The sequence below is a fragment of the Penicillium solitum genome (assembly GCF_028829755.1).
Source record: "Penicillium solitum strain IBT 25940 chromosome Unknown utg000009l_segment0_segment0, whole genome shotgun sequence".
NCBI lineage: Eukaryota > Fungi > Ascomycota > Eurotiomycetes > Eurotiales > Aspergillaceae > Penicillium > Penicillium solitum.
In genome coordinates, this window is record NW_027072128.1 from 3,797,127 (window position 1) to 3,816,630 (window position 19,504).

The window sequence follows — 19,504 nt, forward strand, 5'->3', positions numbered from 1 at the left end:
TTAAGAAATGTGATCTCATTGAGAACCATGGATACCTATTCACAGACGAACGATCCAGGGTATGATGACGAAAAGATCCAGCTAAGTACAAGACACAAAAAGAGAGGTCTATGAAGGAGACAAGTTCCAGCTCTAGTTACATGTGTAACTATTTCTTCCTTCGTCCTCCAATACCCAGCCGCCCCAGATTGGGGAGACTAGACTTGTGTTTATGAGAAGACGATCCAGCCTTCGCTGTACTGCTATCCAATGCACGCCCGGAAGCAGTGCCACTAGCACCAGGACCGGAACCCCCCAGGCCAGAATTTCCAGCAGCAGCGTTACTAGGGCCCGGGGCACCGCGCGGGGCATCGGGTAGACTAGATCGGTCCTTGGGACGGTCTGCAGCAGCGACGGAGAGGGCAGCTGTAAGCGAGGGGTTGTTCAGGGGTCCAGACTGGTCGAAGGAGTGGCGGGCAGAGCCCTGGGATCGACGGGCTCGTTCCTGGACGGACTTGAATTTTTCGAGGAGTTCGACCCAGCGGATGGAGTTCTCGTCACGGGGTTTCAGGCGGGTGCCTGTGGAACGGTCGAAAGATGGAGCCGTTTGGGTAGTGCTAGGGAATCTTGTCTCAGTAAACCTTGGGGTAGAATGCGGGGGGCAGGGGCTATACCTGCGGGGTGCACCGTGGAGGAAACCAATGTTGCTGACGCTGTTCAGACGGTTCTTGAGGGCGGCGAAGGCGGAGCTCTGGGGGAGGAGCATGAGGACGCCGTAGAGACATTTGTACAGGAAGGGGTATTTTTCGGGTTCAAGGAGTTGGAGGCGGAGATCTGTTGGGATTAGCTGCTGGGACTGGGGTTGTTTTGGTGGAAAGAAACGGACATGTGAATACTGGTGACTCTAGTAGTTGCACCAGTTTGTCGATTTGGATTAGCATATTAACAGTCATTTCCAACTCGGCGCTGCGGATGGTCATGTCAGCACACTATTGTGGTGGATGGAGCTGGTATACTGACAAGATCTGGAGGAGATTGTATGCCTGCTCATAGGCCTGGGCAAGGAGACACAGAGAAAACGTAGAGACAGCGTTGTGGCACCACGACCTGAAAAGCCCAACAAAGAACATTTGACCATCCTAAACAATACATCAGTCTCAAGAAATCAGGGGAAGGTGGCCGGGGGTATTACTTTCGAATCGAGATTTCTCAGGCGTTTCCTCAATTCCGAGAGCTCGGGCGCAGTGATGAGGTTGTTGTTCAAGTTCTGGACCATGATACTGGCAAACTCGAGATCCTGATGATACGTTAGCATAGAATACCCCAAAAGTGTGCAATGAACATCACCTCTTCCTTCTCGAGGCAATCTGCCAAAGTCCGGTAGATACGCTCGGGGCTCAGATTCAGAGAAAGCTGCCTGATGATCAGATTCCCGCGCACTTCGAGCAAATGTCTATCCGTAGAGTAGAGCTGCAACAAGTTGACCATGAAAGAGGTAAAGTAGCTATCCTCGCTGTTTCTTGAGATCTGCGAAAGGAGTTGCAGATCTTTGGTTACAACCGCCTCTGAAGGGTCGGATAGCGTTTTTAGCAAAGCTGGGAAGGTACCGTCGTTGAAAGCGACCACCTTCCGCGGGGCTTTACGGTGGAGCATGATGAGCCATACAAGGGCCGCAACTCTAGTGGCTTCATTTTCATTGAGGAATTGTAGAGTGAGAGAGTTGACAGCAGCAGCGTAATCAAGATCGGCAGGAGGCACCGGCGTAGAAACAATGCTACTACGCGGTGTAGCCGCAACAGAATTATCTTGTGCTGTTTGTTTCTTTGTGTCAATGCTCGCTGTCTCTGAAGGTCTAACTCCGGGAGTTGACGACCTTCGCTCTAAGGTTTCTTTGCTGGCCGTAATGGAAGGGATCTTTGACGGTGGCACCTGGGGTTCCTCGGTCGTATCATCTGACAAGGAGTAGATGTATTGGACAAGGGACGTGTTGACTTGGTTTGCTGCTTTTCGTACTTGATCTGAGCCACTGGACATGGCTGGGAGTACCTGGGTCAACAGTCGCGGAACGAAAGGAAGAATGTCTTCAGGGCTGATCTCGAAAAAGGAATCAAGCCAACGAAGGGCCGTCAATTGCATCTCCTCCTCTAAACAAACGTAAGTACGTGGGAATCAGAAATATAGAGTCAATCTTACCATAGGAGGTGTTGACAAAGCTGACAAGAATATCAAGAATCTTGGGGTGGTCGATTTGTACATCTTGTCCCGGGATCCAATCTCCATCGGCCTGGTTGATTTCATCATCAAGGGTGGTATCTGAGACCGAGTCTGCGACGGCAATGTCATACCTGTCGTCACTGGCACCATCAGCCTGGTTATTTTGCTCCGTCGCGTTGCTCATCACATCGCTGTTGACCGAATGTCTGTTGCTTTTTTGACCCTTCCGGCTTTCTTCAATGCCCTTTTTAAGCCGGGTAATCCTTTTAATCTCCGACAAGAATCGATCAAGTAGACCCTGGGTTGCGATGTTCACGTCTTTGTTGGGTCCGCCAAGGAACTTGATCAATCCCTCCAGGAACTCTGGTAAATAGCTCACGAGCTCTAGGTCAGGGATTGTATCTAGAAGGGTAAGCCACGAGACCAGAAAGTTGCGAGTGAACGGTTGGATGACATGTATCCGATCCTTAAGCAGAGGAATGAATCGCGCGAGAGAGAACGCCATGGGAGGGTCATGGTCTTCTTGATTCTCGGGTTCTGGAGTTTCCTTTTCAGAGAGCTGCAGGATCGACACATACGAGGCCGCCGATTCAGCCACAATATCTTTCACCAGGCGATCCAGAAGCTCCGCGCCGTTCTTAACTGATAGCTCTGAATCGGACGCCAGCTATATCGTATGTCAGCATATGCATTACCCCACTTAAGCTTATCGGCACCCCTTACTTTAGCCAGCGCATCGAAAACCTCATTGAAGAACAGCAATATCTCTCCCTTCGCGACTTTGGCTATGTTGTACATGCTCTCGCATGCGTAGTACCGCACTCGTGCATCTTGGTCGGAGAAGCATGCGAGCACAGGTGGCACAATTTCACCCAAGTACGGCGCAACTCCTTCCTATATCCCAGGTATCAGCCACGATGTCCTCCAAGTCGTTGGTCATAGCCACCACTCACCGATCCCAGTGCAATCGAGGCAGCAGCCAATCCGATCAGACCTCCATTCCGGGCATGGGGTTGGTGCACGGCGTATGCATAATCGTGGCAGAGCTGTTCGACGATCTTTTGTATTTTCTCCTGCTCTCCTTGGAAAACAGCGTCACGGACAATTTTCTCGAGCCTGGTGTAAATGAACGGTGATCAGCATGAGTTCTTTCAAGTGCGGAGAGATGAAACTGGGCTGGCATACTCTAAAGCTCCCTGCTTCCTCCTGTCGTAGAGCTTGTCGTTCAATAACCGCTGGATTGCGTTATCCATGGCTCAAAGCAGCTTATGCTGCAATCTTTCCCCAGCTATGGTCGACTAAACACTGCTCATGGTGAACGGAAGGTATCTCAGCGCGTTGGGTATGGCGGGATGGTCAGGAGCTTGAAAGTTGAGTTTGAGTCGTAGGTATGATGATAAGTCGCGCAAATAAGGAAAGTTCAGATCGTCCGGCAGCTTTTCGATCTTAGTCACAAGTAAAAATGCAATCACAGGATAAGGGAGATGCGTTGGCAGTGTGGAGATGGAGAGACCAGAGCGGTGGTGTGACGTAAGGTCTGCAGACTTGAGCCTTACCGCCTTAGGCCTTCCAAGTTTATATTCTCAAGATAAATTCAGTACTCCGTACACCTGCAGGTGGTGCCTAATCCGTGTGCTTTTATAGAATTAATGTTTTTGTATATACAGGATACTCTTTAGGTGCAGTATGCATGATCGTCTATCCTTGAGCAAAATGAAAGAAATTCAAGAACAAAGAAGCGAAACTAACCGTCGAAACAGGGCCGGCTTTGACTACTTGGAGTGCCCCCTTTTTAAATTTATTTTTGGATGTATACAAAGGCAGTACAAGGTATGAGCCGTACAGACATCTAGAAAGACATGCGAAAAGATATTTCAAAGGACATCGGAGTGTCCTTAGAACATCCCTAATATCATCTTGGGCCAACTATTCTTGTACTGAGTACTCCGTACTTGAATAAGAAAAAAAAGAAAAAAAAACCTCAGAGATAAATGATTTCAATCTCAGATGTTGAGTATGAGCATCGAAGTCTAAGCAGATGAAGAATATGAAACAAGATGAAGAGAAGCAGTACATGACCAAGCAGGCATATCGCAGGAGATATCAAAATCCAAAAAGAGAAAGCAGATCCCAAATTTTTGAACATGGCTTCCCGCTGACACATAGAAATCATAAGACTGAGACACAGGGAAGTAAACACTCCTAGAAAAGAAAGAAAAAAACAAAAACAGACATAGTGTGTGGCTGTACAAGAATTCATCGAGACTCCGCGGAAGCATCACGCAAAGGTATAAAACAGAAGAAAAGGCCTTCAGAAATGAGAGAAAAAGGGTGAAAATGCTAAAGACAAGTGGAAGAAAAGGAATGGCGCCGGTAACACAAAGAATCGCTCAGGCATGTCGACTTGAGATGTCCTTCGCTATCGCGATGACTGACTACCGCTGCCCCATCCTGATGGGCGCCAGCTGCCGGTGGAGTTTTTGGAGACGGTACTCGTAGGCGAACTTACGCCCGAGTAGACATATTCGCCGTCGACGTATTGGGCACCCGTGGAGAATGTGCTGCGGTGCTTGCGGCGGGCGTAGCGCTGTTCGAGGCGGTAGAGCTCGAGTTCTGTTTCGATATTAGCTACCTTCCCTAGTATTTCCAGGTCGCATTGCCATTCCGCAGTGAAGTAGCATTTTGCTGGGTGTTTTTCGGGAGTCGCGGAACGTACTGGCTTGTAGCTTATGGATGAGACTCATTGTGACGAGTGAAATGCAGTGATGAATATGCTCGAGATTTGGGCCCGAAAACTTGTTCCTGGCGGAAAAAAGCTAGAAGCTAGATGCTGGATATAGAAGGCGACGATCCCACGTGGTGGAACGGGGTGTAACGTAACGCAAGCGGAGCTGTGCCGGAAGGAAAATTGACGTTTCTGTGTAGAACCGTGGGTCAGTTCCTGAAGATCAATCTTGACACCCAATGTCCTGTGCCTTGATATAAATAAAAGGCTGTGCTTACTCGATAACGATAGTGGTTTCGGTAAGCGCTTGTCTAATGGCGGAGACTTAAGATATGCAGGAGTGTCCCCGGGGAGATGCAGGGTCTGGAATTGATGATTGGACTCGCGACACAGCGGAATAGCGGAATAGCGGGATAGCGGACCGGTTTAAAGAATGTAGAGATTTAAATCAATTGAATGAGAGTAAAGAGATACAATTCCCCAGTCGTAAAGAGTGTACAAAATAGAGAAGAAGAAGAGAAGCCTTGCAGAAAAGAAAAGGGGGGTGTGGGGGGGAAACTCGACTAAATTAGCGTCTCAATATCCGGAGAGGCTAGACAATGCGTATGTGTTTCATCTATACACCTTGCTTTCCTAGCTAAATATGTATGGATTTCTTTTATAATTGAGAGTCCGGAATGGATAGAATGGAAGACAGTACCAATATAATACTTACTCTGTATTTAACCACCCTCTTCGAAGTACACCGTACTCCGTAGAATGATTCTTTTTATAAACACCACGCGACATTCTCGATGTTCGATTCGCACAGACCTCTTGACCCGCTATATTAATCACGCATTTATACTAGCTACTAATACGGAGTAGTATTGTACCTTGCGTTTGACAAGTGGATATTGGCGTTTGTTATCTCGTTAAATTGTTCTTGACTGGGGAGTTCCTAATCTCTACGGGGCACAACGTGGCTAATTTAAAGGTCTGTGCTGTAAACGGGCATAATTGTGGGAATAGAGCCCTATTTGGAGACTAATGGCTTTACTATTGGATTATCCACCCAAACTATTCCAATAAACAAAACTATAATGTAGAGGAACGGTGACATTGATTAGGCCAATTTCCCGATCCGTACAAATAAGGCATAATGGCGGGTTCGGCAAACAACGTTCATGCAAGCATTTTGAAGTCGCACCCGCGGCACGCAGCCCGCGGGCGTCGGGTCTAGTTATGTTTAGTATACGAAGTATACCTGTCAGAGATGGACAATGCTACCTCGGTGCCCCACGGTTCCTGATGTTTGCGGGATGCATACGCTGAACCTCGGAAAAACAGGTATTAATTGGTGCCGTGGTTTGTAATCCTGTGCTCCGCTTAGGCGGCTAGTTAGGTACTCCTAAGGGGTTATATAACAGCATTTAATCGCTATTTAACTAGGGCAAAATATCATAAGGACAAACAGAACATGTCTTGTCTCTGCAGCGTTATATAGTTATATGCCCTAACACATGTTCAGGGGGAGATGGTCACCTGATCGTGGGGCTGAAAATGCCAGCACGCTTTGCTTTCTGAGGGCGGGGACCTTCACTAACAGCATGATTATATCCATGGCCTACTGACTATGTCTTCAACATCAAATAAATTTGGTAATGACAACTTGGGGACTCAGGTGGGGGTCAATCATGGACAGATCTACTTCTCGTCCGGTACGTGTCATGAAGCCCTTTTTGAAGTCGGGTCAAATTGATTGACAGTCTATTTTCTTTTGGTTCAGCCCCACAAGAAACTCCACAGCAGAGCATAGACAACGGTTCTTATCGTCCCGTATCAGTCAAAGAGACTATCACTAATTATGTAGAGGTGCTTAGGTCACTGGCATTCCCGGAGATGCTAGATCGGAGAGACAATATTGAGCCATGCCATCCCGATACCTGCCAATGGATCTTGGAGTTGGAAAAGTACAAGTCCTGGAGAAGCCAGTCCCGCGGTCTTTTATGGATTAAGGGCAAGCCAGGTGCGGGAAAATCGACCTTGATGTTATTCCTACACGATAAACTCAACAGAGGCGTCGATCATGGTATTCGGCTCGAGTTTTTCTTTACTGCTCGGGGCACAGAGATGCAACGCATACCGCTCGGGATGCTCAGGTCGATACTAAGCCAAATTTTTGATCGCGATGCGACGATACGCCCTCAGGTGCGCGAGGCCTATGAACAACGATGCAGGCAGTTTGGGTATGGTGAACGTAAATGGGAATGGCCACGAGTGGTGCTAGAAGAGCTACTAGCAGGTACCATCTTGGCATCTGCCAGTCGGCAGCACATAATGATTTTTGTTGATGCTCTGGATGAGGCTGGGGCTGAGTCCGCTCAACACCTAGCAGCATATTTTCATCGGCTTATCGATCGCGCTGAAAAAAAGGATGTGGCCGTTCAAATTTGTATTTCATGTCGACACTACCCTATCATGGAAAGTGACCGTACGAGGGAGATATGTGTCGACCACCATAACCATGATGACATCGCTAGATATATCCAGGACATTATTGTTGATACGGATATCGGAGACGGTCCGGGCCAGGAGACGGGGGAAGCACTGGCAGAGCAATTGATCCAGCAATGCAATGGGGTGTTCCAATGGGCCCATCTTATAATGCCTCTTATCAGGCGGAAGATTCGCGAAGGGGAATCGTTTGATGACATCCGTTGCTGGCTACACGAGGTCCCAGTTGGCCTAGAAGACGTGTATACGTATATTCTGAACAATGTGATCGAAGGCAGGAATCGAGCACAGTCGTTCTTATTATTTCAGTGGGTGTGCCTTGCCGAGCGGCCCCTGACTGTGACAGAAATGCGGTATGCCTTGGCAGCTCAGAATGCTGAATTGACATTCCCCCAAAGAACATGGGAGAAGATCGACGGGTTTGTTGAAAGCAACCGACGCATGAAGCGGAGGATCCAGGTCCTTTCTGGTGGTCTTGCTGAAGTAATCTCAACCGTGGATTATTACAAGACTGTGCACGAGACTGTGCAGGTAGTACACCAGTCGGTCAATGATTTCTTGCGCGCAAAAGGGCTAGGGCTTTTGTGCCACAATATCGGCACTAGTACGTTTCCTATGAATGGCGAGAAAATTCTATTTCAATGCCAGGCAACTCTCTACCGAACATGTCTGGTTTATCTAGCCACAGTACACATACCTCAAAAAATACCAGATAAACAGGACTTCATTCAGGACCACCCGTTGCTTGATTACGCTACATACAACCTCTTCATTCATGCGGAAAAAGCCGCTGGTTCTCGAGCGGACGTGCTACAGAATGAACAAGACATACTACAGCGAGTGATTGGTCCATGGGTCCAGATTTACCAGGCCCAAGGTCGCTATAGCGAGAGATGCCCACCAGACGGTACTACAATCTTACATGTGGCTGCAGCTGCCAGCCTAGTTGATGTTATAGACTCTGCGGTGTCGAACGGTGGAGATGTCATGACGAAAGACATACTTGGAGACACAGCTTTCCATCTAGCAGCGCGCCAAGGTCATATCACAGCGGGCAAAATACTCCTGGGGAAGGGGGCAGACCACAACGCAAAGAACAAACGTGGGATGACACCATTAGCCGAGGCGGCCAGTTATGGAAATGTGAGATTTGTCGAATGGCTCCTACATGAGGGAGCAAAGGTTGGAACAAGTGCGAGAAGCGAAGGTGCATTGCAAGCGGCTTCGTTGGAAGGTCATGAACGTGTGGTGGCAATATTACTTGGAGCGGGAGCCAATGCCAACGCCCAGGGTGGTGAATATGGCAATGCCCTACAGGCCGCTGCATATCGAGGAAGCACCGAGATAGTACAGCTGCTTCTAGAAGCTCACGCCGATGTCAACGCCCAGGGTGGTAGATATGGCAATGCCCTACAGGCCGCTGCCTTCGGAGGAAGCACCGAGATAATACAGCTGCTTCTAGAAGCCCACGCCAATGTCAACGCCCAGGGTGGTGAATATGGCAATGCCCTACAGGCCGCTGCATATCGAGGAAGCACCGAGATAGTACAGCTGCTTCTAGAAGCTCACGCCGATGTCAACGCCCAGGGTGGTGAATTTGGATCACCTCTATTGGCGGCTATTCAACAGGGCCATGCTGATCAAGCTCAGTTACTTCTTCAAGCTGGCGCAGATTTGTTGCTTGCAAATGAACGTGACCAGACTCCTCTTCATATTGCGGCCTTGAAAAATGAGCTCGACCTTCTGAATCGATTCCCGCCACTTGTCTCGGGTATCAACAGCCGGGATAAGTTCTTACAAACCCCGCTTCATCTGGCTATCTGTCACGGTCACATCGAATTTGCCGAAAAGCTCCTCCATCTTGGTGCTAATGCTTCTCTTGCAGATGGTTATGGTAGAAATATTCTGGACTGGGTAGCTGGAAACGAAAGCCTGATGCATCAAATCCAAACCTACTGTCCTCTGATTGTCATGACCCCTAAGGAAACTCAAGAATTGACTATTCGTCAATCAATCCTTCAAATCTCAGATACACTTCTTCGTTCTAAGTTGAACTTCCCATGGCCTCTTTTGCGACAGATAGGCCGCTATTTCTTGTTTCTCGGTGACGTGGACAATGCCCGTTATATTTTCCAGCTACATTTGTCTCAGCGGAATTCTGCTCACACCCGTAAATATGCCATTTGTTGTGGCCTTTGTACATGTGTTATCACCGGGTCTTATTCTGTGTGCAGGGTCTGTGCCTACCTGGATATATGCTCGTCTTGCGTACAAAAATGCCCTTGCCACAGTCGATTGCACCCAAATCAAGAGCACAAAACCTTTGAAGTGTTAGATGTGCCCGATAACGAGTCTGGGCTCACTAGCCTAGAACCAGAGCAATTGAGCCATTTTTTGAGCAATATTGTACGCGAGCTTTCTGTGCCAAACATCGATATAACTGAGGTCGAGCCATCAAACGATTCTGTGTCTTACCCGGCACCCAAAAATACAGCTCTAGTCTCAAGGGCTATTTCAGGTCCAACAACAATATCCTGTGCTCTGTTTCTCGGGCTTTTAGCGGTTTTGTTGAGATATTGGTTCTTTTAGATCGGTTTGAATCTATTCCCAAAGTTCATCGTCCCTGGCTTGTTATAATTGAAGAACGACTGCTCCCTCTACAAATACTTTACAATAAGCTATTCCCTTTTGTTGTAGGTCTGATACTAACCATGGCTGCACAAGATACTTGGCATCTTTTGGTCTCTTTGGTAGAGATGATTAGTTAGGTGAGTGATAGTTCCACAGATATAACATTAGTAGGAACGAATTCCTAATTCTGGGCGAGATTATAGATGGTACCCGTAAAGACTACTCTAGGCTGAATATGGATACATGTAGCGCAGAAAATGGCTATCCAATTATATAGATGTAGGTAAACGATAATAGGGGTGTTAAATTCCTCCACCGAAAACGGGAGAATAAAGGGCTTGGTGTACCTGCAAGATTGGTGTACCTGCAGATATACCGCCAGCATTACGAAGCGGCGCGGGCATTGCATCTAACCTTAGATAAATTTGCCTATTCGTATGAAAGGGCGAATCATAACTCCACAGAAGCTCCGAGTCTGGGAAAAGTAGGTACAAGATGTGCGGCCTCGCTTAAACACATACTGATGGCACTAACTCTACTCTCCCTTGATATTTACCACGAGCCCACTGATGGTGTCGTGTAACTTCCCGCGGCCGAGCTTCCCTCACACGTTGTCGGCACCTCATTAGCACTCGACGCGCCCCAGCTAGCGGGAACTGTTCCAGCCTCACGTCGAGCAGCAGATAGGAACGCCGCGTAAGACCAGGTCAAGTCACTAGCAGAGGCCGGGGTGCCGTCGGCCCGAGTGAATTGTTCGGCTAGAGCTCCATCGCTGGGGGTGTATTCGTTAACGACAGCCACGAATCCATCGGCATACGTTTTGACCGCTTTAGTGACGGAAGTGTAAGTGTCCGAAGAGCTGGAATAGTTTCCAGTAGCGGCAGATGAAACCAGATCCTGGAAGAAAGGAAGACTAATCTCGGTGATAGCGAGCGATCCTTGCTGGTCCCACTGGTAAAGAGCATCATACAACTGCTCGGCCGCTGCAAGTGTTGTCAAATACCTGGAAAGGTTAGCAAAGTTGGAAGTTAATAAAATGAAAACGAATGGTTGACATACCATGGGTTGCCGCCCTGGTAAGTGTCTTCGGCATAACGTCCAACAGCAACGGCACTTCCAGCCTCCTTGTCGCTGTTCACATCATAGATCGAACGGAACGAGTCAACGTAGAGCTTGTGGTTCGACAAGGCACGAGCAGAGCAAGGCTGGAAGGTCACATCGTCGCAGGTACCCTTGGGGTCGAAGTTTCCGATCGAAGCAAGCACGGAGTTTGCATCGAGACCAGTTCGGCCATTGTCGACCAGGTTGGAAACGACAGCCTCGCCATTCCAGAAGGACTGTAGGAAGCATAAGACCTGAGGTGCCTGGGAATCACATCCATCGCAGGTCTCTCCCAGCGCCTTGGCAAATGCGCTGCCTTCCACCAATGCGCGGTGTTGTGCGGCAATAGTGAAGAATGAGGAGCCCTCGACCTCCTCCCACAGATCGAATCCGGTTTGGTTCCAGTACTGCGCAACATAGCTAAGATCATTTTGCACGATGGGCCAAATGTTCGACTTAACAACAGACTCCTTTTCTGTCGAAATCAAATGGTTACCATAGGCGATCAGAGCTGTCGCTCGCAGAGCGGGTCCATCACGCTGAGGACGACCCCACGCATCTGTGAAGGCAGTCAAGTCCACATTATACTTGGGTTCTGCGAGTCCTGAGCCATCAGATAAGTCGCCGGATGGGTTGGACACAGCCTGCAACTTCGCTTGAGCAGAGATGTAATCCTGGATGGTAGATTCCAGCGAGGTCTCTCCGGCAATGAACTCATCAATCAGGACCTTGAATGTCAAGGCTGCATCACGAGTCCAGGTATAAAAGTCTAGCAGCTATTAGTTACTTTCTTTCTAATTTGAGGAGGGATAGATTCACAGTCGGGGTCCGATTTGGATGGGGATGCTACCACAATGCCGGCAGATGCCCCAGAAACAGCAGACCCATCGGCGCCAATGTTGTTTAGGATGGATTGAAGAGCACCAGCAGTATCCAAGTCGCGTGCATGGAGATCGCGGGCAGGCAAAGCAGATGATAGCACACCTGGCGCCAACAGTGCAGTCAAAACATTCAATGTTAACATGATGCCGGGATGATTTTGTGATTTTGTGATCTTCGGGATATTGTGGGGATCCCAGCCTCTTTATATATTCTCCAACCACTGCTGTGAATCGGAAATTGGGTCTCCCAACAAGCGGACACTTCGGGAATTGAGTTTCACATTGATCCCTCATGCAAAAAATTCAAGGATACTGAATGCATGAATGAGCTGTTGTTCAATAGAAAGTCGTTTCAAATGGACACAGAGTTACATCGAGTCCATGTTGATTGTGATCGGCATGGCAGATCGGCGTTGACAGATCCCGAACCGAGTAAGGCCAATCCGATAAATCACCGGCTGTGCTCCGCATTTTCATCATCGTCAGATGCCTCAGGTCATAGCTGATGATATTTCGATGCTTTCCCGATAACCTCCCGAGAAGAGACGAGGTATCCCATCACCACATACGAATAGGAACAGGAAACAATGACGTAGATCTGCCTTCCAAGCTGGGAAGGTTAGGCGGGTGCCACTCATCGTTAACCTTGGAACGCACCTACCTTGTTCGCCATTGGGTTCACGGGTCACACCTCCAGGGCTTCAGCTCGGAATAGCTTCTTCCAATCTTCCAAGGAGTTATGCACATAGGATGTTCATTGAGCATTATTGGCCAGCACTCTCCGTCCAAGATCACACGCACCTCCTAATACCTAGGTACGCCCACTTGCAGAAACCATTTCAATCTATTCACTCAGCCTAGTCGTCCACTCTTAGCTCCTAAGTATTAAACTGTCTCATAGGGCCCGGAGCCAAGCGGTCCCGATCTCGGGACAGATCCCCGCTTGAACATCAATCCGGGGTGATTAGAGATAAGGCGCGTCAATGCCTGCTCTCAAAGACCGTTCCGAACAACCAAACGAAAAGGGAAAGCTATGAAGTGGTAAAGGAAAACCTAGGGCTATGCGGGCCCCAATCTATAATCATGCCCCGCACTTTGCTTGATTGGGTTGATCGCTTCGTATTCTGGCATTGTACCTAACCCCACCTAGGTTCTGGCACAACCTTTGTGTATTTACAGTCTTTCCAATCTGAAGCTATATCAAGGAGACCATGGCCGAGCTAGTAGGCCTTATCGCCAGTATTGCTGGCCTTGTCCAGATTGCAGGACAAATTACCAAACTCAGCTACAGCTACGTCTCAGACATCAAATCAGCCCCCAAAACACAAAAGCTGTATTTGCAAGAGGTTTCAGCGCTCACAGATGTGCTTTTTCGGGTGGAAAAGGTTATACAAGAGGCAGAGTCTACCGATTTAGAACTGCCCTCGTGGCCCTCTTCGCTCAATGAAGAAGCTCTTCAAGACTGCCGCCGCCACTTGTTGGCACTTCACCTCGATCTCGACAAGCGACTACGCCGCCTCGTATGGCCGTTTCAGGAAAAAGAGGTCAAAAAATATATTGATCTTTTGCATCGTTACCGATCTCTTTTTGCCGATTTTCTCTCAACAAATATCATGTTTGAAGACCCACCTCCCCTCCAAGGTAATCACTTGGAAAGTAAAACTAATTTGCGACAGGTCCGTTGCCACTGCTACATACAAAAAGGTTGCAGGCATCGACCAAGGTATGGGGTCCTTTGAATGGCATGAGTCCTCACGGTAGCTCTAATAGGAATTTTAGAGCAAATGAGGCAGTATCTTTACTCTCTTTTCCCAGCGTCAGATAACCTTTTACGATCCAGACCAAATGCTTGCCCTGGAACTGGTAAATGGTTTTTGAACTCTCAAGACTTGGAGAACTGGCGCACCGGAGACCCATCACTGCTCTGGTGCTACGGAGCCCGTACGAAGCAATTCTTTCCGAAGATTTCCTATAACGTATCACGATCTTGCTAACAGATGATAGCTGGTGTCGGCAAATCGCTACTTTCGTACGTGCTGCTCAAAGTCTCCTATTCATGGCTTTGCAAAGTCTAACAGAGCTAGATCGATCACAATTGGGGACCTATGGGATCAGAGGTCAGAGACTAAAAGCTCCGTGGTATATGTATTTTGTCAGTTCTCATCACGGGAGCAACAAAACCTCACAGCAATCCTGCAATGCATGATCCGACAAGTAATCGAGCAAGCAGATGAAAAGGTGCTTTTCGCAATGAAACATCTCTTCGTGGACCCGATGAACCAGCGTGAGCCTGCAGGCCTTGCTGAATCATTTGCAACGGCATGTGAGCTGAAGTCGACGTATCTTCTAGTCGACGGCCCAGATGAGGTGACTGGAGCAGATGGTTTGCTGCCTTACCTGTCTTCTTTTGTCAAAAATGGGTGCAAAGTAATGGTCACCAGTCGAGACCTTGGCCATATCAGGAAGGCTATGGATTTTGCAACCAAGATGGAGATATGTTCGCAAGTTGAAGATTTAGAGATCTACATTGACTCCCGCTTTCAAAAGAACGAGCTTCCTCGAGGGGCACAAAAGTTGATCGGAAAAATCACGGAAAAGTCGGGGAATATGTATGAACTACCGCTGATAAATGAGTACAGTGCTGACCAGATACTAGGTTCTTACATACCAAGCTTATTTTGGATGAGATCTTGGATCTCACCACTGTTCGCCATATGCAAAAGGCCCTGGAAAAACAGTCGACGGGGTTGAATCAAGTTTACCAATCGACACTGCAGCGAATCGATATGCAACCAATGGCAAGGAGGGAACTTGCTCGGAGATTTATTGGATGGGTTGTCTTTGCGAAGAGACGTCTAAAAATCGATGAAGTAATCCATGCTTTCGCCGTCGAAGATGATGAGGATTACATTGAAGAAGATAACTTCGTCAGCCCTGATATTCTCCTTCGATCGTGTGTTGGTCTAGTGGTATTACATGATGACAAGACTGTTGCAATGGTCCATGCGACTGCTTACGACTTCTTCGGATCCACGGTGTTGCTACCGTGTGACATGGAGACCGACATAGCAGAGACATGCCTACGCTACATGTGTCTCAGTCCGTTCAAGGAAGGCCCATGCAAAAGTCGCGTGGAGATGTCCCGCCGCTTTGATGAAATGCTGTTTCTGGATTATGCCTCACGGCATTGGGCAAGACATATTAAAGAGATAGAAAGCGTGGAGGAAGATCTAAACTCCCTTATTCGGTTTTTCATTTGCAATGAAAAGCTCCTGAATGCAGCCGTTCAAGCGTTAAATTTCCACAATGAGCTCGAAACTGATCTCCTGGACTCTCTTTTTGATTCAATCCCTCAAGATCAAACGGCATTGCATGTCGCGGCTTATTGGAATCTTACGGGAACATTGAAGGCCCTCATTGAGTCAGGACTTAGTACATCTTTAACAGATACTCATGGCTGGACACCTCTCCACTACTCCTGTGCAAATGGTCATTTTTCTTCTGCTGAAATTCTCGTGAGAAATGGGGCAGATGTCGATGCCACAGACAATCAAGAGTGGACCCCTCTTTTCTGGGCGTCATTTACTGGAAGTTTGGACATTGTTCGTCTTCTATTATCCAAGCACGCAAAATATACAAATCGCAGCAAGTATGGTTGGACGGCATTACACTGGGCTATATCCCGTGGTGAAGCCGAGGTGGTTTTGGAGCTTGTGCAGCATCATCAGGCGCAGTTGTCGCGTGTTACTAAGGCTGATATTCGGACCCTCAGCGTCGAGGACGTGAGACGATTGAACACGCCAGAAAACACTTCGCCAATGCAAATAGCAGCTGAGGGCAAGAATGCTACAATATTCGACCTGCTTGTGGCTCACTTTGATGAACCGGATTCTACTGGAGAGGAAGATTTCCAGAAGATCTGGTCAAGAGAGAGCTTCAGAGTCCCTATTGCGCAGAGCATGTGGAGAAACACATTCAAGTCGCAAATTTATGGAGAAGCAAGCCGCCGGAGCGAGTTGATTGCCGGGGAGGCATACATAAAGGAAGACCCCAGCAATTACTTCAGGTATGAATTCATGAAAGAAGATCCATCAGCATGGAAGTCAAATCTACTTGTCTCTGCTATCCAGGATGGAGATTTCCAGGCAGCCAAACTGTTCCTCGAACTTGGTGCGGATATGAATTACATTTCCGAAAAAGGACCTCTGTTGAACCTTGCCGCGCATCAGAGGGACCCACGTTTTGTACAGCTTCTGCTGGAAAAGAGTTCCAAAGACCTACAGGCTGAAATGAACGAGTCCATACTTCGCACTGCTATTTCCCTCGGGAACTTGGAAACAGCAAAACTCATCCTCGACAGTGACGGTGCTCATGTCTGTCAGAATGGAACACCTTTGCATGCAGCCGCGAGTGAAAAAGACCCACAATTTGCATTACTTTTGTTATCGAAAGGGGCACAGCCTGAACTCCTAAATGAGTATGACCAGACTGCCTTGAGTGTCGCAGTAACGAACGGATTCGTCGAGACAGCACAGGCTCTGATTGAGGGTGGTGCAGATGTCAATCAGTGGTCAAACGTGTGGATTTGTAACAAAAGTGGATGGCGAACCTGCCTGATGATGGCCGCTTTTCTTGCCGGCGCGGATAATGAGGAGCAGGAAAGGAGGGACTCGGGAACTGAAATGACTCGCATGCTACTTTCAAAAGGGGCCAGTGTCGAGTTCCAAGATGAAGAAGGCAAGACTGTTTTGCACGTGGCAGCAACGTGCCGCAGTGTGAAATGCATCGAACTTTTGATGGCAGCAGGGTCTACGATTGAGACTGTTGATGAGAGCGGGCGGACTCCGATCCATACCATGATGGAAGCTGTGAAGCCGAGCTGGGATGTGGAAGAGGTGGAAGAGGTTCTTCGCCTATTGCTCCGCGGGTTATCAGAAGACGTCGTCATCTCATTATTGGCGCAGAAAACGTGTCAATCTATTGTTTCCAACTCTTCGGACGACGGAGATATTCAATTAGACACGCCACTGACCAGTGTATTGAGGCAGAGAGCTTGGAGTATAGCCCGTCTCTTGATGACCTTTGGAGCGGAGCCCCCCACCAGCCCTATCTTTCGGGCTATTGTGACGGACGCGGTCAGAGACCTTGAATTTGAAATTGTCGAGAGTCTTATTGGGAGTGGTCTGTCACCAGGTGATGACGCTGCTTTGGAATTGGTAAAGAGCATTGATGACCGACTTTTCACCGAGCCTTCCTCTTTACTTTCTTCATCCAAAAAAACACTGTCTCGCTCTAATTTTAGTCGTTTATTTGCACAAGCACGTGCGAAGCATAACCTTCAAAAGCCACAACTTCCACATGACGAGATGGCGCAGGCTTTCCAGCCGATTCTGACCAATTTGGTATCGGCCGGCGCAGACGTGAACTTCTGCGACTCGGAAATAAGCACGACTCCTCTTCTTCTCGCAGCCGAAAAGGTTCCAATTGCTCAGGTTACGGCCACTTTATTGGAGCTTGGTGCCGATTGTTTCCATTCTTTTGAGAATGAATTCGATCCAATTTTGACCGCGGCAGCAGTCAACAATACAGAGTCCCTGCGTTGTCTGTTAGCGCATGCCTCAAACTCGCCCAAGCCCGGCCATTGGGCCCAACATTTGGAGTACCAGGGCCAGCTGAGCAACAAAGAGATGTTTGACTGCATATGCCTGGCGTTGAAACTCGCCGGCAAGCTCAACTACAAGCACTCAAATGATGGAACATTATTACATTTCGCTGCAAATACAGGGAATGCCGATTTGGTCATCAGTTTGATCTCCCATGGTGCTTATGCAGATATACCAGATGAAGATGGCTTTTTCCCTATCCATTGTGCCGCATTCGCCTCGGGTAATAGTGATATAGTACAGCGCCTTCTTCCGGTGAATATGGTGCAACATACCGATCATGATCCTTATCGCTCTGCTGAGGCAAGAACCTCCCTCCGAGACGAAGAAATTTGTCAGCAGATATCAAACATAACAAACGAAAAAGGAAACACAATGCTTTGGGAAGCTTTGGAAAAAGGTGCTGAGACCATGTTTTTGCATCTTCTCAAGCTCGAGAGCGATTTCAACTCTTGTACCACACTTTCTGGAAAGCATCCTTCACTTCTCTATCATGCATGTGCCCGTGGAATGACAGACGCTGTATCTTTCTTGCTGGAATCCAACGTTGATATCGAAAGAGCTGACAATTGTGGATGGCGTCCACTTCACGGAGCATCACTCTGGCATCACATGGAAATAATCGAGAAACTAATTGCTGCTAAAGCTGATGTCTGCGCTTCCACGACACATTTCGACGAGGATTCTTTAACGGATTCCGACCTTGACCAGAAATCATGGAATGGCCATGCTCTCCATTTGGCTGTACTCGAGGGTAATATCGACATTGTTGAGCTTCTTTTGAAGCATGGTGCAGACGTGAGTGCAAATGCCGGATTCTTCAAAAGGTACGACGGAAGAGTATGTGGACCGACTGCTCTACACATAGCATTAGATCCACAGGCCTGGTATACCGGAGACGATGAAGATTGGGAAGACCGTGAAGACCATCATGAAAAGTACTTGACGATTGCTAGAATGCTGATTGAAAACGGTGCTCCTATCGAAGGTGTCTTGGATCAACTGCGGGTGAAGGATATTCCAAGTTTCGAGGGCTTTGAGGATGTTTGGGATAAGATTCGAGGGGGTTGAAAATGTCCGGGGCAAATTTTGAAGGTACATGTATAAATCCAGACAACTTCAACATATTCCAGTGCTTAATAAATCCCAAAGATGATGCTATCGAATGAATTCAACTCCTTCAACCCTTGATTCTAATCAATCCATGTCTCTTACAATCTACAAAAGCCCTTTTGAATTGGAACACCTCTCCATGAGGCTGTTGAGCTGGATAAAGCAGACGTGGCCGAGGCTCTTCTCAACAAGGGTGCTGATCCAGCTGTTCGAGATGCAAGAGGGGGATCGGCCATCGATAAGGCGGAGCGCAATGGCCTGTCAGCAATTGTTGATCTTTTTCGCAGTTGGGCTTCGGTCACTAGTGAGTCAGGTTGGTATCATTTTACTAGGTTAAGACCATAAGGTAGTTGTTTAGTCCTTGAGGGTCACTATTTACCTACCCTGGTAGAACGATTACGAGACGGACATAATACGAGAATAAGTGCAACAGTTACTTCGATTATCTCTCATTTCTCAAAATCCATATCAGTTCTCATCCTCTGCTTCACTATCCCTCTTGTTCTCCGTATGTCCTCAGTAAGGCCAATTCTAGACCATGGAAATGTACAGAACCCCCCGGCGTGGGAGCAAGCGGGATCAATTTCAGGCAATGGGGGATACTCATTGAATAGGGCTGTGGCATACAAGTACATGCCATTGCAAGCCACCGCACTGTCGAATGAAAACCACCCAGCGCCTGTAATTGTCCCCGCCAGCCC

General features: G+C 48.1%; 5 protein-coding genes across 5 annotated transcripts; 2 read left to right on the forward strand and 3 right to left on the reverse strand.

The window, feature by feature from the left end:
• Positions 1-72: 72 nt before the first annotated feature.
• On the reverse strand, positions 73-3,684 carry N7455_012536 (VAC14 family protein). The gene is made up of 10 exons (XM_040952695.2): positions 3,379-3,684; positions 3,147-3,309; positions 2,917-3,087; positions 2,173-2,860; positions 1,327-2,123; positions 1,172-1,276; positions 1,000-1,118; positions 866-945; positions 654-813; positions 73-596 (listed from the first exon to the last, which is right to left on the reverse strand). The coding sequence occupies exons 1-10, from the start codon at positions 3,444-3,446 to the stop codon at positions 149-151; spliced, it is 2,799 nt and encodes a 932-aa protein (XP_040816833.2). The 5' UTR covers positions 3,447-3,684; the 3' UTR covers positions 73-148.
• A 928-nt stretch (positions 3,685-4,612) lies between these two features.
• Positions 4,613-4,937, reverse strand: N7455_012537 (uncharacterized protein; the record flags this gene model as incomplete). The annotated part of the gene is made up of 2 exons (XM_040952818.2): positions 4,613-4,806; positions 4,910-4,937. 2 exons carry the CDS (start codon positions 4,935-4,937, stop codon positions 4,613-4,615), a joined length of 222 nt encoding a protein of 73 aa, XP_040816891.1.
• Positions 4,938-6,505: 1,568 nt separating this feature from the next.
• N7455_012538 (uncharacterized protein) lies at positions 6,506-10,003 on the forward strand (the record flags this gene model as incomplete). Its single annotated transcript, XM_065606909.1, has 2 exons — positions 6,506-6,618; positions 6,687-10,003. The coding sequence occupies exons 1-2, from the start codon at positions 6,534-6,536 to the stop codon at positions 10,001-10,003; spliced, it is 3,402 nt and encodes a 1,133-aa protein (XP_065460075.1). The 5' UTR covers positions 6,506-6,533.
• A 580-nt stretch (positions 10,004-10,583) lies between these two features.
• Positions 10,584-12,194, reverse strand: N7455_012539 (glycoside hydrolase family 15 protein). Its single transcript, XM_040952735.2, has 3 exons — positions 11,966-12,194; positions 11,105-11,915; positions 10,584-11,048 (listed from the first exon to the last, which is right to left on the reverse strand). The coding sequence occupies exons 1-3, from the start codon at positions 12,168-12,170 to the stop codon at positions 10,598-10,600; spliced, it is 1,467 nt and encodes a 488-aa protein (XP_040816895.2). The 5' UTR covers positions 12,171-12,194; the 3' UTR covers positions 10,584-10,597.
• A 1,044-nt stretch (positions 12,195-13,238) lies between these two features.
• Positions 13,239-18,761, forward strand: N7455_012540 (ankyrin repeat domain-containing protein; the record flags this gene model as incomplete). The annotated part of the gene is made up of 6 exons (XM_065606910.1): positions 13,239-13,642; positions 13,704-13,750; positions 13,807-13,968; positions 14,032-14,056; positions 14,112-14,636; positions 14,684-18,761. The coding sequence occupies 6 exons, from the start codon at positions 13,239-13,241 to the stop codon at positions 18,759-18,761; spliced, it is 5,241 nt and encodes a 1,746-aa protein (XP_065460076.1).
• Positions 18,762-19,504: the final 743 nt, after the last annotated feature.